The 15,560-nt window shown below is 54.1% G+C and overlaps 1 protein-coding gene across 2 annotated transcripts in view; it reads left to right on the plus strand.

Annotated features, from left to right (window-relative positions):
* Positions 1–4,351: 4,351 nt before the first annotated feature.
* Lhpp (phospholysine phosphohistidine inorganic pyrophosphate phosphatase) overlaps positions 4,352–15,560 on the plus strand; it is a 63,494-nt gene continuing 52,285 nt past the window's right edge. The window contains exon 1 of one of the 2 annotated variants that reach the window (XM_069988254.1): positions 4,352–4,607. In XM_069988254.1, the coding sequence (XP_069844355.1) occupies positions 4,483–4,607 (125 nt within the window). In that variant the 5' untranslated portion in view covers positions 4,352–4,482. The remainder of the gene's footprint in view (positions 4,608–15,560) is intronic. The other variant, XM_069988253.1, reaches the window with a different exon arrangement.

The following is a 15,560-nucleotide window of genomic DNA, read 5'->3' on the forward strand; positions in this document are numbered from 1 at the left end:
AGACTTCTGCCCATGTACCATTGCAGAGGCAAAAACTGTCTAAAACTGAGAATGGCATAAAAACTGACTCGCAGCACCCCATTAAATGTGTAGGAGAGTCAGTCTGGTGAGTGAAGGAGAGCTGACCAGGCAGAAGCGGCGTCCCGACTTCCCCCAGAGCCCTCTCGAGAGAAATGGCCAAGCCCCCAAAACCTAGCATCCTCGGCTTCAGAGGTGACCAGCCTTTCAGCTAAAGGTCGTAGGAGCTCTCTGGAGTGGCGCCACATGTGGACAGACTGGGCGACAGAGAGCCGTAGAGAGTAGTTTCACTCACCAGAGTAGAGGAGTGGTGTGGACGTGGATGTGAAAGCCAGCAATGGTATTGATGCGCTGTGTCCTCAGCAGACAGACCGGTTCGCAAAAGGCTGTCAGAACTGTGGGTATTCCTCAGAGCAAAAAGGGAAAAACAAACAAACAAAAAGAAAAAAAGAAAAAAAACAGAGAGGAATCCCACCTATCCTGACATTAAGCCCTTTATCTGAGTCACAGCCCCATTTATGTTAGGTTTTTAAAAAGAGGTACCCGAGTAAGAACAGCACCATGCCTGTGGTATTTAGGTAAGGGGTAGGTTTATTCAGTAGACCTGCTGGGAGCAGGCAAGGTTGGCACTCCACTGGCAAAAGACCCGGGAAAGAGAGCTGGGCAAGAGAAAAGAGATGGGAAAGAGATAGCTGGGAAAGAGATGGGAAAGAGGGCGTCTAAGCCTGGGCTAGGCCTTATCTAGGGTATGGGCGGAGAAAGGTGTGGCCACATCAAATTCAGATGTGACCTCTTCCAGGTGTGCCAGTTGCCTAGGTAATGCAGGTATTGGGTGGAGACGTTGCTGTGAGGAAGGTGGAGTCTGCTCGCCATCCTGGAACGGACCTTACAAAGAGTTTCACAGACTTTCCTGCCTGTGCTGGCTTTGAACCGCGATCCTCAGATCTCAGCCTTCTGAGTAGCTAGGATTACAGGCATGAGCCACTGGTGCCTGGAGATAAGGAAGCTTTTCTTTTCCTCCTTCCTAACCTTCCTGCCTGAAATGCAAAGGCAATACTTGGGCTGCAGGAGGAGGCTTGAGAATCTACTGGGTGGGCTTTGGGGCAGAAAGATGAGAGCAGCCTGCTTCTGCCCAGACTGCTTTCCTTATGGCTTCTGGACATGAGGAAAAGTAACTATCTGGTTGGACAGTTAGAGCTGGGTTGTTGTTTAAATGCAGCCAGAAGTGAGCCTGATGTCGTCACTGCCCTTTTCTCATTTTATCTAGAGAAAAGACCTTGGGTTTTTATATCAGGGTTCATCCGTCAGTGGCCCATACTTGAAGGCCCATACCCTGAACCAACACGTACTTTTTCAGGTGAGGGTCCTGAACCCTGTATTCTTCTCTATGGCTACTGTACAGATAGTACAAATGTTATTTTGCTTCTTCAGTCGTGGGGCTTGAACTCTGAGCCTAGGTGCTGTCCCTCAGCTCTTCAACTCAAGGTAAGTGCTCTACCACTTGAGCCACAGTGCCACTTCTGGTTTTCTGGTAGTTTATTGGAGATAAGAGTCTTATGGACTTTCCTGCCTGAGCTGGCTTTGAACCATGATCCTCAGATCTCAGCCTCCTGAGTAGCTAGGATTACAGGCATGAGCCACCAGCGCCAAGCTTAGATTTTATTATTTTATGTAGTTCTGGAAATCAGAAGTCCTGAACCAAGCTGTCAGCAGAGCTGTTTTTCTTGTAGAGGCTCTGAGGAGAATCTATTTCTTTTTCAGATTCTAGTCGCCATCTGGGGTTTTTGTTGTTTTATTTTTGGCTGGTAGTCCCTGAAGAGTAGCAGTATAACACTTCCAGATTGTCTATCTGTCTACCTGTCTATCTAAACTCTGCCAATTCGCTCCCTCTCTTTCTAATAGACAGTTGTAATTACTTGGGCCCACTCAGGTCACCCAAAATAGTATCAAACTGGCACGAGGACTTGAGATCAATCCCCAGGACAGAGAAAAGCAAACATTCAAAGCTAGGTCGTACCAGAAATCAAATGTTCTTGTTTCAGTGTAATTCTTTAATTATTTCAGGGGGACTGTCAAGGAATCTCCCCTTTTATGCCAGTGTTTATTATCAAAATAATGAACGATCAGAAGAAGGAAGGCACACAGAGCCGGCAATGGGAAGTGACTATGGCCAAAGTTCCTTTTATATTTGGAAATATCACCCTGAAGCCTATCCATGATCCATCCAAAAACTCTCCTGGGCCCCATGACGGTGTCATTGCTGCGATCTTCACAGCCGGGTCCCATTGTGTGTGTGTGTGTGGTCTGAGTGTTGTCGGTCCACACACGACCGTGTGTGTGCAGTCTGAGCGTTGTCACTGCTGTTACCAGGCCGTGTGTGTGTGTGTGTGCGTGTGTGTGCGGTCTGAACGTTGTCATTGATGTTACTCGGCCGTGTGTGGGGGGGGGGATCTAAGCATTGTCACTGCTGTTACCTGGCCTCTGTGTCTGCCGTGTGTGTGTGTGTGTGTGTGTGTGTGTGTGTGTGCGACCTGAGTGTTGTCACTGCTGTTACCCGGCCTCCATGTCTGCCGTGTGTGTGTGTGTGTGTGTGCGACCTGAGTGTTGTCACTGCTGTTACCCGGCCTCCATGTCTGCCGTGTGTGTGTGTGTGTGTGTGTGCGACCTGAGTGTTGTCACTGCTGTTACCCGGCCTCCATGTCTGCCGTGTGTGTGTGTGTGTGTGTGTGTGTGTGTGTATGGCTTGAGCGTTGTCACTGTGTGTGTGTGTACGGCCTGAGCATTGTCACTGCTGTGTGTGTGCGTGTGTATGCGTGTGTATGAGTGTGTGTGCGTGTGTATGAGTGTGTGTGCGTGTGTATGTGTGTGCGTGTGTATGAGTGTGTGTGCGTGCATGGTCTGAGCGCTGTCACTGCTGTTACCCGGCCTCAGTGTCTGCCGTGTGTGAGTGTGTATGTGGTCTGAGCGTTGTTACTGCTGTTACCCAGCCGTGTGTGTGTGTGTGTGGTCTGAGCGTTGTTGGTCTGCACATGACCTTGTGTGTGTGTGTGTGTGTGCGGCCTGAGCGTTGTCACTTGTGTGTGTGTGAGTGTGCGCACGGGGTCTGAGTGTTGTCACTGCTGTTACCCAGCCTCCGTGTCTGCCGTGTGTGTGTGTGTGTGTGTGTGTGTGGTCTGAGCGTTGTCGGTCCGCACATGACCGTGTGTGTGTGTGCGCGCGCATGGTCTGAGCGCGGTCACTGCTGTTACCCGGCTTCCGTGTCTGCCATGTGTGTGTGCGCGTGTGAGTACGCGCGCAGTCTTAGCGCGGTCACTGCTGTTACCCGGCCTCCATGTCTGCCGTGTGTGTGTGTGTGTGTGTGTGTGCGCAGGCGCGGTCTGAGCACGGTCACTGGTGATACCCGGCCTCCTTGTCTGCCGTGTGTGTGTGTGTGTGTGTGTGTGTGTGTGTGTGTGTGCGCGCGCGGTCTGAGCACGGTCACTGTTACCCGGCCTCCGTGTCTGCCGTGTGTGTGTGTGTGAGTGTGCGCAGGCGCGGTCTGAGCATGGTCACTGGTGTTACCCGGCCTCCGTGTCTGCCGTGTGTGTGTGTGTGTGTGTGTGTGTGCGCGCGAGGTCTGAGCACGGTCACTGCTGTTACCCGGCCTCCGTGTCTGCCGTGTGTGTGTGTGTGTGTGTGTGTGTGTGTGTGTGTGTGTGCGCGAGGTCTGAGCGCGGTCACTGTTACCCGGCCTCCATGTCTGCCGTGTGTGAGTGTGTGTGTGTGTGTGTGTGCGCAGTCACGGTCGGAGCGCGGTCACTGGTGTTACCCGGCCTCCGTGTCTGCCGTGTGTGTGTGTGTGTGTGTGAGTGCGTGAGTGTGCGCGCGTGGTCGGAGCGCGGTCACTGGTGTTACCCGGCCTCCGTGTCTGCCGTGTGTGTGTGTGTGAGTGTGAGTATGTGTGTGCAGGTGCCGTCTGAGCGCGGTCACTGCTGTAACCCGGCCTCCGTGTCTGCCGTGTGAGTGCGTGAGTGTGTATGAGTGTGTGTGTGTGTGTGTGTGTGCGCGCAGGCGCCGTCTGAGCGCGGTCACTGCTGTTACCCGGCCTCCTGTCCGCCGGCACCGCGTTTACCCCGCTGCCCGTTACAGCCCCATCCGCGGGCTTCCTCCTCGGACCTGGCGCGGCCGCGGGCGTTGGCGGGCTCGCCTCCCCAGCGGCGCCCGCTGGCATGGGAGCGACACCGGCTCTGAGATGTACAGCTGCCAGCTCTTCCCCGGCGGTTGGCTCCGTCCACCCACATCCGCGCCGTGCCGGGGAACCGAGGTTCGGCAGTGGCGAAGGCAGCGCAGGGTCTTTCCGGGTTTGCGCCCGGCCCGCGGGGCCCGCGCGCCGGACTACATTTCCCAGGAGGCCTTGCGCGGCAGGCACGGCCGCGGGCGCTCAGCCGGTAGGGACCGCTGAGTCCTAGGCGAGCTGTGAACGCGATGGCCGCGTGGGCCGAACGGCTGGCCGGCGTGCGCGGGGTGCTGCTCGACATCTCGGGCGTGCTATACGACAGCGGCGCGGATGGCGGCACGCCGATCGCTGGCTCGGTGGAGGCGGTGGCGAGGTGAGTAGGCCGCAGGCGGGACGGAGCGAGCTCTCGGTTTAGCTAGCACAGCCGACGTGCCGAGGGGGGCGGGACCGAGGGCCCGGTGGCCCCGCCCCTCCCGTCTTCCCGACTCGACCACGCCCGCCCCGAGCGGGTCCCTCCCACCCCCGAGCTGGCCCCGCCCTCCCTGGCTGGCCCCGCCCCACCCGGCGTGATGCCGGAGAACCAATCGGGTACCTGCGCTGCTTAGCAGTCGAACTGTGTCTAGTCGGCGTTGGGGTGCACTGTAAGAGCGAAATAGTCCCCCCAAGCCTAGTGAGGAAAACATAAATAGCTCCTTAATGCTTATGTGGCCACATGTTGCAGTAATCCTTAATTGCTAGGTGGCGTGCAGTCTAATTCTGGTGATCTTCGTTGGTTCAGATGCAGGGGAGGGCTCCTGGCTCGCCCAGCCTTGCCAGCGCAGGACACTCCCACGGTGGGCCCCTCTGGGCCCGGGCTTTGTCATTGCCCTTGGTTTTCCCAGCGAGTCCTGCAGAATGGTGTGTGTGGGCAGTCGGGAAGGGCTCATTGCCCTGCACGTGGCCTGGCTGGGAATCCTGCTTTTGTGGCCTGGCCTCATTGGAGTTCAGTTTCCTGACTTACAGGTGGCAGGTAAGGGAGCTCCTTGGTCTTTCTCAGAGCTCCCCGCCCCCCTGTGTGTGTGATGGTAAGGACCCAGACTGCTCTATAGTGCAGAGAGGGATGGCAGAGAGGCTGAGAACTCAGAAAAGGGAGGCCTGGCCTTTGGGAGCACCTATAAAAGGTAGCCAGGTTCTAGAAGATGCCCTGGTCTTGGGATGGGCGGTCATTGTTGGCAGAAGTCCATGTCTAATTGCCTTCCTGGCCTCTAAATTCATTTCCACTAACCCCAAAGCTTTAGACCGGCTCTGTCACCTAGAGGGCACAGTGTGAGGCCCTGTGGGACTGGAGAAGAGGGCACTGGGCTGTGTGTTTTCAGTGAAGTATTCTTGTGTGAGGGAGCAGGAAGCCAGAGCTGTGACCTAGGCAGTTAGGGCTTGGTGGGGGTGGGGGTGTGTCCATGTCTGGAACTGAGGTGGACAGTATTCTGCACACAAGTAACCTGACATATTGGTATAAGGCAAGTAAAGATAGGGCACTGAGTAATCTGATGGGGTGAGTGGCCTGGGCTAGAGGAAGAGTTCCAAGGAGAAGGCATTGCCCTGAGCCACCAGGAAGAAGAAACTGTTAGTGAGAAGAGGATAGAAGTGTCTTCTGGGTAGAAGAGGCAGAAGGGCCTTCTGCAGGGGGGGACGGGGAGGAGAGAGAAATAACAGAGAGAAACATACACAGAGAGAAATATAAACACATGCACAGATAGACACTCACATGTGCTTACAGAGACATATGGGGCAAGGGGGAAGGAACAAATGGATTATATTGAACCAGTAGCATGGGACATGGTGCCTGTCATTCTGGGAATGTAATTCCCTATTTGGGAAATGTTCTTGAGCTGTTAGACGCCAGAGAAATGATGTGCTGGTTTCTGTGAGAGACTCTGGTGTCCCTGTTTCAGGACCAGGTGATACCTGGTGATTTCCCCACTGATACCTTGTCCACAGGGGCCTCTCAAGTGACCTCTGGGGTCACTCCCACTGGCTCCCAGCCACACAGGCTTCCTGGCGGAGTTGTCACTGAATAGCCTCAGAGTAGCTAGCACCCATAGAGCCCAGCACCCACACTGCTGACCATGGTCAGCATCTACTTTCTCTCTTCAGCTCCATGCAGGCTTGGCTTCCATAGGGTTGAGCCTTCCTGCTCAGGCTCAGAACAGCCTGTCCATTACAGCTGTCTAAAGTGAAGTGTCAGAGGCCTAGGCCAGCAGACCTTCCCCTCTGGCATAATACACCTGCCTCTGGAACTTACTGTGGGGACTTTCCCTTTATGGTGGTAGAACTAGTCCTGGGTTCTCACAGAATCCTTTGTGGTGGCCATGCCAAGGTACACGGTGCTGGGCATCCAGGTGGCTGGGTGGCGTTGGCAGCTCCAGCAGCTCAGCTTTCCACAGTTCCCTCCAGCCTCCTTTGAAGCCCTTCAGGGCTCACTGCAAGTCCCCAGGGTGAGACCATCTGCTACAGAGGCACAAATAAAGAGGAAGAATGGGGTTCTGCGGGGAAAATGAGGCTTCATGGCTTCTCAGCTCTGCCTCCCTGGCAGCATCTTTATCCTGCAGACCTAGGAGGGAGGTGGTCCATTGGTCCACTGCCCCCCCCTTTCCTCAGAGATCTTGAAAGAGTCCTCTTTTATTAGGGAATAGAAAGTACACAGAAAAACATGCTCAGCTGTGTGTGTGTGTGTGTGTGTGTGTGTGTGTGTGTGTACATGTGCTTGCGCATGTGTGCAAGTGCCAGTATTGGAGCTTGAACTTAGGGCCTGGGCACTACCCCTGAGCTTTTTTGCTTCAGGTTAGTGCTCTATCATTTGAGCCACAGCTCCACTTCCAGTTTTTGGTAGTTAATTGGATATGAGTCTCATGGACTTTCCTGCCCAGGCTGGCTTTGAACCTCAATCCACAGATCTCAGCCTTTTTGAGTAGCTGGGATTACAGATGTGAGCCTTTGGTACACAAACATGCTCAACTTTTAAAAACAAGATCATTCATAGTGACAGAATCCATGGGTGGAGACTTTTCCTGAGTGTTTCTCTAGGTGAGGGCTGAGGCTCTATTTCTGGCCCTGGCAGAAGTGGAGAAAGGGCCAAGCCTTATTCCAGATGATTCCACTCATTGTCTTCTCACACACAAACAAATGTGCATTGAACACTTCCAGTACCCCACCAACTCTGTTGTAGGCACTGGGGATTTGTGACAGTGGAACAGGGGCAGTGAATAGCTCCTGCCTGGTTTGGGCTCAGGTGGAAGGAGAGAGCCCGAGCCTGCCAGAAATGGAAACCCAGGGATGCTGATCTCTACTGCTCAGGTCCTGCAGATCCCAGGCCAAGATCTTCCCAGGGACATGGGAGTTGTAGGAGATCCATGCTTGTCCAGGCCCAAGGCTGCCTGCTCCTCTGCTTGCTAGAGCTGCTATAGGCCTTGTGTGGACATAGGTAACCAGCCTGTTCCCCCCCCCTTGACCCCCCAACAGACCTTTATTGAGTCTATTCCTGGGCGGATTGGGCTCCCAGAGGGGAGCCATTCAGAGGCTGGCCAGGCTCAGCAGGGGCTGCAGCACAGAGGCTCAGGCTTTGGGGCTGGCCCTCAAGATGGCCTGGGGGCATCTGCATGTGAAAGGTGGTGGACATTTACTGCATCCTGTCTTAGCCACTAAAGCACATCTGCTGGCCCCTCCCAGGGTGCCCCATGGCTTGCTGGCGGAAGGAAACAGGCCTGGCCTCACCTCAGCATAGCCTCATAAAGCAATTCCCACTCAGGACCCCTCTTCCCTCCCCCTCCCCCCCATGCTCTGAGCCAGACCAGCTCTCAGTCCCAGTGACTGGAAGCCTTGGAGACCCTATGAAAACACAGATGCCTCCAGCCCATCTTGGAGCCGGGAGACCAGAGCTTTGTCTGAAGTCTGGCTGGCCCTGCTCCTTAGTGCTCCTCAGTGCTCTGTTGCCCTGGTAGTGTCTTCCTTAAGGAAGACCCCAGAGTAGCAGTCGTGCGGGCTGAGGGCTGGACAAGCTTCATTCCACTGTCTCCATCCAGCCCAGCTCCTGGGTCCTGCCAGCCAGCGGACCCCGCAGAAGGGACCCCACAGAGATGTCCCCCACAGAGACAGAGCTTATTTGAGTTTGCTTACGTCAATGGGAGCTGTCCTGGCTCTGCCCAGACCTTGGCCGAGGGCTGTGTGTGGAGAACGTATACTGTCCCTTGTGTGCCCTCTCCTGACAGGTGGACCCCGTTGTCTTCAGAGCTGGGGGAGCGGATTCCGGCTTTCATGTTGTAATGTCAACATGGGAGTTTCACAAGATCGAAGGCTGCCTTGTAAATGTTGTCACAAGCACCTGAACACAGAGAAAAGTTCAAGTCCTTCGTCATAGGCCTTATCCCAGACATTGCCCCAGAGTGACCCCTAGGGTCCTCCAGCTTCTGTCCTCTGTGTTCTCTGAAAGTACAAAGACCTGGATCCCTCCCCCCACAAACTCCCTCTAGACACCTGAGCGTTTATCCCAATGAGACTTGGGGGAGAACTTCCCCCACAACTGAAAACAAGAACAAAAGAGCAGTGTTTGAGTTGTTTGTATTTTCTCTATTTAGACCTGTCATGTTTAATATGTGATCAACTGATGAAAAGCATAAACATGTTTTGAAGAATGATGGGGTTGCCAGGTTCTGGTGGCTTAAATTGTAATCTTAGCTACCCAGGAGGTTGAGATCTGAAGACTGGGGTTTGAAGCTATCTCAGGCAAGAAAATTCAAGAGACTGTTATTTCCAATTAGCCAGAAAAAAGCTGGAAGTGGAGGTGTGGCTCAAGTGGTAGAGTGCCAGCATTCTTGAGTGTAAAAGTTCAGAGATAACTCCCAGGCCCTGAGTTCAAGTCCTAGTACTGGAACACACATGTACACACACACATACACACACACGCACCACACATACACTACTACTATGACTGATGATGATGATGTTGATGATGATGTTGATGATGATGATGATGATGATGATGATGATGATGATGCTGTTGATGACCATGATGGATTGCACAGTATTGTTTCAGTGTGATTAGCTTAAATGGGTGCTGAGAATTATCTGTGTGTGTCAAAAGGGCTGAGTACATAAGCTGTGGCTTGTCTAAACAGCAGAATCTTACAGCTGTGAACAAGGATGAAAGAGCTCTGTTTGATGTTGCCATTGGTTTATATGATGTGGATGTTGTCTATACCAAGTGAAAAAGCTATGGATAATATATATCAAATGCAAATGTTTGACTTTGGTTATTATTTTTTGCTCATTTTTTTAAGATAGAGATTTCACTGTGTTTCCCAGAACGTAGTGATACTTGAACTTCTAGCCTCAAAGGAACCTCCTGCCTGAGTCTATGGGCATGCAGTGCTATGCTGGGTTATCACTCCATTTTTGATAAGACAAAATACAGCAAACACAACAGCCCCCATGACCTGCCAGTGGGGGGGAAGGAGGAGGTGGGGAGTGGAGGGTCCTCAGATGGGGGCTGAGCACAGCTTTGCCTCAGGCATAAGATCTGTGCCTGCTTTCTCATACCAGGTCAGCGGGGGTCACCACCGGAACTCAGAACAGCCCAGGAGGGCATCCTGGAACAGTGTTATCAGATTCCCCTGAGTCCGGCACAGGTACCCCTGGAGGTCACAAATGGAGTCAAACCCACCCCTAGCCCCCAAGGATATCCAGAGGCTGTGTTGGCAGAGCCATGCCCAGATGGCCCAGTGTGGTGTGGGTGATGTCTCACATTGCCGGGGGCCGGCCAGGTGCCATCCAGTGTGTAGGAGGAGTCTAAGGCTTGAAGAGGTGGAACATATGGTCAAACTCCCAGAAGTGGAGTGGGGGCCAGTCTTCACTAGGGGGTGCCACCTCTTACAAGTCACCAAGCTTTAGCTGTCACCTTAGAACTACGGTCAACTTGTTTTCCAATCCAAGTAGGCCCCATAGTTGGCAGGTGGCCTCAAGTTCAGTTCTTTAGCATTTTTAAGGGGGCAGTACTAGGTTTTGAACTTGAAAGAGTCTTGTGCTTGCTAGGTAGGTACTTTGCCAGTTGAGCCATGCTCCAGCCCTTTGTGCTTTATTTATTTATTTATTTATTTTGTCACTCATGGGTCTGAACTCTGGGCCTGGGTGCTGGCCCTCAGCTCTTCAGCTCAAGGCTAGCGCTCTACCACTTGAGCCACAGAACCACTTCCGGTGCTTATGTGGCGCTGAGGAATTGAACCCAGGGCCTCACATATGCAAGGCAAGCACTCTACCACTGAGCCACCTTCCCAGCCCTACTTTAATTATTTTTTGCATAGGGTCTGGACTTCATGCTGGGGCCAGCCTGGACCATGATTCTCCTATTTATACTTTCTGCATAGCTGGGGTGACAAGCAGGCGCCTGAGCTGGCCTCACCTGTGATTATCCTAATCTCTGCCTCCCAAGTCATTAAGATCACAGCTGGAGCCCACAGCACCTGGCTCCCCAGTCTTCTTGTGCCTTGGTGCCCTGCTAGAATGCCAGTGTCACATGAGAATTATGAAATATTTGCTTCTATTTTACTTACTCCATATGTAGAAGCTAAAGGAGCATTTCGTTGCCAAAGGATCAGAAAGTGTTGAAGAGGGACTGGTTTGCCCCCTCTCCCCCAAAGCAGCATCTTCCCATTATAGAACTCTCTGCAGGTTCACATAACAAAAGAGGCCACCAGAAAAGTCCCCTCACCCTGACTCTGCCCAGGTGCATTAATCTGGGTCCCTTCTGTGAGCGGGAACACGAACCCACCTCTCAGATTGTCCCAGCGGCTCGGTGTGAACATGTGGATAAAAGCCAAGCAGGTGGCTACAGTAGCTTTTGTTAGGGCTTCCTCTGTACCCGTGTCTGGGTCATACACGGCCAGGCTGCCCCACTCTCTTCTCTCCCTAGCTGACCTCTAGGTGCCCTGGTGCCCTCTGAGTTTTATTTTTTTCCACTGTTTCTTGTAGCAGTTAGCTTCCAACAGATAGAACCTGTCTGGAAGGGCCACCTGCACAGAGTTTCTCAGAGATGTGGTTGTCATGTGAACACTGTAGTCTCCAGTGCCTTCCACTGGTCATTTGACGTGTGTCAGATGCCTTCCATAGGCATCTTTTGTGTGTGTGCTACTACTGGGCCCTGAGCTCAGGGCCTGGGCACTGCCCCTTAGCTTTTCCACTCAAGGCTGGCAATCTACTACTTGAGTCACACCTCCACTTCTGGCTTTTTTTTCTGGTTAATTGGAGATGAGAGTCTCATGGATTTTCTTTACCAGGCTGGCTTTGAACCTTGACCCTCAGATTTTAGTCTCCTGAGTAGCTAGAATTACTGACACCCAACTAAATGTCTCTCTTTAAATATGGTTTTCCATGACAGCCCTGTCTGGTAGCTTGGACCCTGGGCTTGGGCTTGGAGAGGATCAGGTGAGAAGCTTCACATGTGCTCCCTTCTCCAGTTCCCCCCTTGTCCTCGGGATGCCTGGTACTGGGCAGCCTGACCTGTGCAGTCAGGAGGACCGACTACCAGCTAGTGAGCAGGAAGTTTATCTATTAGCCTCCAGCAGGCTTCAGGCCCCTGAGTGTCTCTAGGCCTCAGTCTTTCCCTCTATGAAGTGAGCCTCGTTGGTCAGACAGTCTCCAGATCCTCTCCCAGGCACTGTGAAATGAATGCTACAGCCTCTTGTGTCTGTGAGATCTCAGCTCAGTGGTTCAGGCACAGCCTGGGAACACTCTGGAAGGGGGTTGTGCAGGCAGGTGAGTTGGTACCAGCATGGGGAAGGCTCACGTGGACCAGCAGGGTGCTGGCTAGGTGCCTGTCCAAGTCAGCTGAACCTCATTACTGTCCCACTGAGTATACCAGACTGCTGGCCTGGATTAAGAGGCTCAGCCAGGCCCTGGTCACCGGCCCCTGCTGTTCCCTCTGCCCAGACCTTGGACTCTGACCATGCAGGGGTGTGCTGCTGCCCAGTGCTGTCGCTGCAGCTTGCGGAGGGACCGGATAGGGCCACAGCTGGCCATCTGCCTAGTGGGAAGGAGGATGAGCCCCGGCTGAGTTCATGGCCAAGGCCATGACCTGTGCCTTTTGCTGTTCAGGGCCCCAGGGTGAGTGGTGAGGGGTTCATAGTTTCTCTCCATGCCAGCCTTGATTATTTCTCTGGCATGCAGCCTTGAGAGCCAGAAGCCAGGTACCTCTACTGGCCCACTTTAGGCCAGGCCTGGTACTCAAGGACCCCAAGAGGCTGGCGGTGGACACCCAGCCACCAATGGTGTGTGTCAGGTGACAGCCGGGAAGATAGCCCGACTACTCCGGCAAAGCCCTATGGCTGTTCCTGGCACAAGTAGCTCCTGACCCCAGCTTGTTCCACTAGTATGCCACTTGAGCCACACCTCCAGCTGATTTTTGCTGGTTATTTTTGGAAGATGGAGTCTTGTGGGCTTTTCTGCCTACTTCTGCTGACTTTGCACTGCTACCCTCCTGTCTCAGCCTGACTAGCTAGGAATACCGGTGTGAGCCACTGGCACCTGGCTCCAAATGTATTTCCAGTCTTCATTGCTGTTTCTAAAGGGCAACAAACGCAAGATCTCAGAGTTAGCAGTGACCAGCGGTGATGGCAGCGCTGCCAAAGAAGCCTGCTGTTCAAAACCTCTCAAGGCCCTGGGGCCTGCGGCCCACGCTTCCCTTCACCATGACCCGGAGATGCCGTTCACATCCTTTCCCCTCCCTGCAGACGCAGGCACAGAGCTTGTGCCCCGCTCCCATGGCAGAACCAGCGAGGAGTGAGCCGTGACTCCCACCGGAAGCTCGCCCTGGTGAGGGAGGGGGACTCAGACTTCTCTCCTCCCAGGCAAGCCCATCACACCCGGGATTCGGATTCATTCAGTGCTTCGCTCTGTTAAGCACCCGCCATGCTGAGTATCATCTGGGTATCATATCAGATATGTTTGGGGCAGGATTCTTGGCAGCACCCGGGTGATCTCCGTGCAGTAACCTTGCCAGTGTTGGACCCAGTGAGCTCTTGAACTGCCATTTCGTAGATCTGAGATTCATTCACTTTGGGGGCCAGGCGGCACCCCGTTAGCCCTCTGAATGCACCGAGGGCACTGGCCCCAGGGTAGTGGCCCTGCCAGCACTTTCTGTAGCCCCTCTTCCCCTCACCTCTTTTTTTTTTTTTTTTTTTTTTTTTTTTGTCGGCCGTGGGGCTTGAACTCTGGGCCTGGGCGCTGTCCCTCAGCTCTTCAGCTCAAGGCGAGCGCTCTACCACTTGAGCCACAGCGCCACTTCCGGTCTTCTGGTGGTTTATTGGAGATAGGAGTCTCACGGTCTCTCCTGCCCGGGCTGGCTTTGAACCGCGATCCTCAGATCTCAGCCTCCTGAGTAGCTAGGATTACAGGCGTGAGCCACCAGCGCCTGGCTTCCCCTCACCTCTTTTGCCCTCTAGACCCCTAGGCCTCTAGGCCTGCTGCTCCCCTCCCACTGTTCACGTCCCCACACAGGTGCTTGTGTTGGTAAACTGAGGCTCTGGTCTCCAGGGATGGGGGCCGGTCATGTGCAGATGCCCCTAGGACTCCTCTGGTCCCTCTCCTCCTAAGGTGCCTGATCCTGGGGCCTAAGTGGGGGGTGAAGGGGGTACTGGGGAAGTCACAGTTGGCCTCTAGGAGCCCAGAGCTGGTAGAGGAGTAAAAGGAAGGAGGTCCAGGTGACCCCCACCCCCAGAGCCAGGCTGGTGAGGGGGGCTCTGCCTTGGTCCGGGCAGGGGCAGCCTTTCACGTGGAGGGACACATGGGAAAGCTTTCAGGGACAGAGAAAGTCAGTTCAGTGACTCGGTGCTGAGGGGACTCTGGGTCAGATAAAGCTGACAGGTGCTAGGGCTAGGGGAAGGCAAGGGGACCCTGTGGTAAGATGTCTCCAGCCCCTTCCTTGGCAGCCTCCTGGCCGCGCCCAGACTCCCTGGGAGCCCCAGCTCTCCCACTTGCCAGCCCTTGGGAAGCCAGAGCGGACGGGCTGGGAGCCATCCCAAGGTCACTCTGCTGTCCAATAATTGTCCCAGCACTCACTTGCCTCAGAACAGTAATGAGAGGGTTTTCATTATTTTCGGGTGAGCGCCCCTGGCAGATGCCGACAGCCAGCAGATGTGTAAAGTCCGAGGTGATTTGTAAGGGACCGGCTCATCTGATGCACAGTAATTGCACCAGGCGACGCTGTCACTCAGAGGCGCGTCCTGGCCTGAGGGACGAGGTAAAGGTCAGTTCAAAGATCCAGTGGGACTGCAGAAAGTGGGGGGCCTCGAGAAGGGTCAGTGTGCGAGGCCACACGCTGGCTTCAGAGGGGGTGACTGGGTTGCTAGGCCCTGCCCGAGACCCCCTTCCTTCAAGGACCCTGGGTGGTGGGGTAGGGACAACACAGCCCATCCTGAAGGGTGCGCCTCTCCATGGGCCCTCTGCAGCGCTTTTGAAACGCTTTGGGCGTAGCCTCCCTGATGGTCTGGAATGCTTGCGTCCTAGCCTAAGAGGTGAAGGTTTGCTCATCCACTTGCCATACTAGGACACCACTGACTGTGGCTTAGGTAACTCACAGTTCTGTCTCTCAGCCCTAGAGGCTGGGGGACCAAGGCCAAGAAGTCGGCATGGTCAGTGCCTGGTGAGGGCCTCTTCTTGGCTGGCAGACAGCTGCCATCTTTCTGTGTGTTTGTATAGGGCCCACATGCACAGAGAGACAAGAGTCAGATCAGAAAAAGATGGGGACAGGGGTAAAGGGGAGGAGAGGGAGCACAAATCAGCACCCTCAGGCAGCGCCACCTCCTCCTCCTCCTTCTCTTCCTCCCCCTCTTCTTCCTCCCCCTCTTCCTCATCCCCCTCCTCCTCCTCTTTTTCTTCCTCCGCCTCCTCTGGTCCTGGGGCTTGAACTCTGGACCTGGGCACTGTCCCTAAGCTCCTTTTGCTCAAGGCTAGCTCTCTACCACTTGAGCCACAGTGCCACTTCTGGCTTTTTTTCCTGTGATTAATTGGAGATAAGAGTCTTAGGAACTTTCCTGCCCAGGCTGGCTTTGAACCATGACCCTCAGAGCTCAGCCTTCTGAGTAGGTAGCATTGCAGGCGTGAGCCACTGGCTCTGGCTCAGGCATTCTCTAATGAGGACAAAGTCCTATCATATCCGAGCTTCTGCCTCTTGACTCTGTTTAATCTCATAAAAGGAAATTGCTACCAGGTACTAGGGGGGTACACCTGTCATCCTAGCTACTCAGGAGGCTGAGATGTGAGGACTGCAGTGTGAAGCCAGCCTGGGGAAGAGTAATCTGAG

The sequence above is a fragment of the Dipodomys merriami genome, unplaced genomic scaffold (assembly GCF_024711535.1).
Source record: "Dipodomys merriami isolate MVZ:Mamm:240054 unplaced genomic scaffold, mDipMer1.0.p SCAF_35, whole genome shotgun sequence".
NCBI lineage: Eukaryota > Metazoa > Chordata > Mammalia > Rodentia > Heteromyidae > Dipodomys > Dipodomys merriami.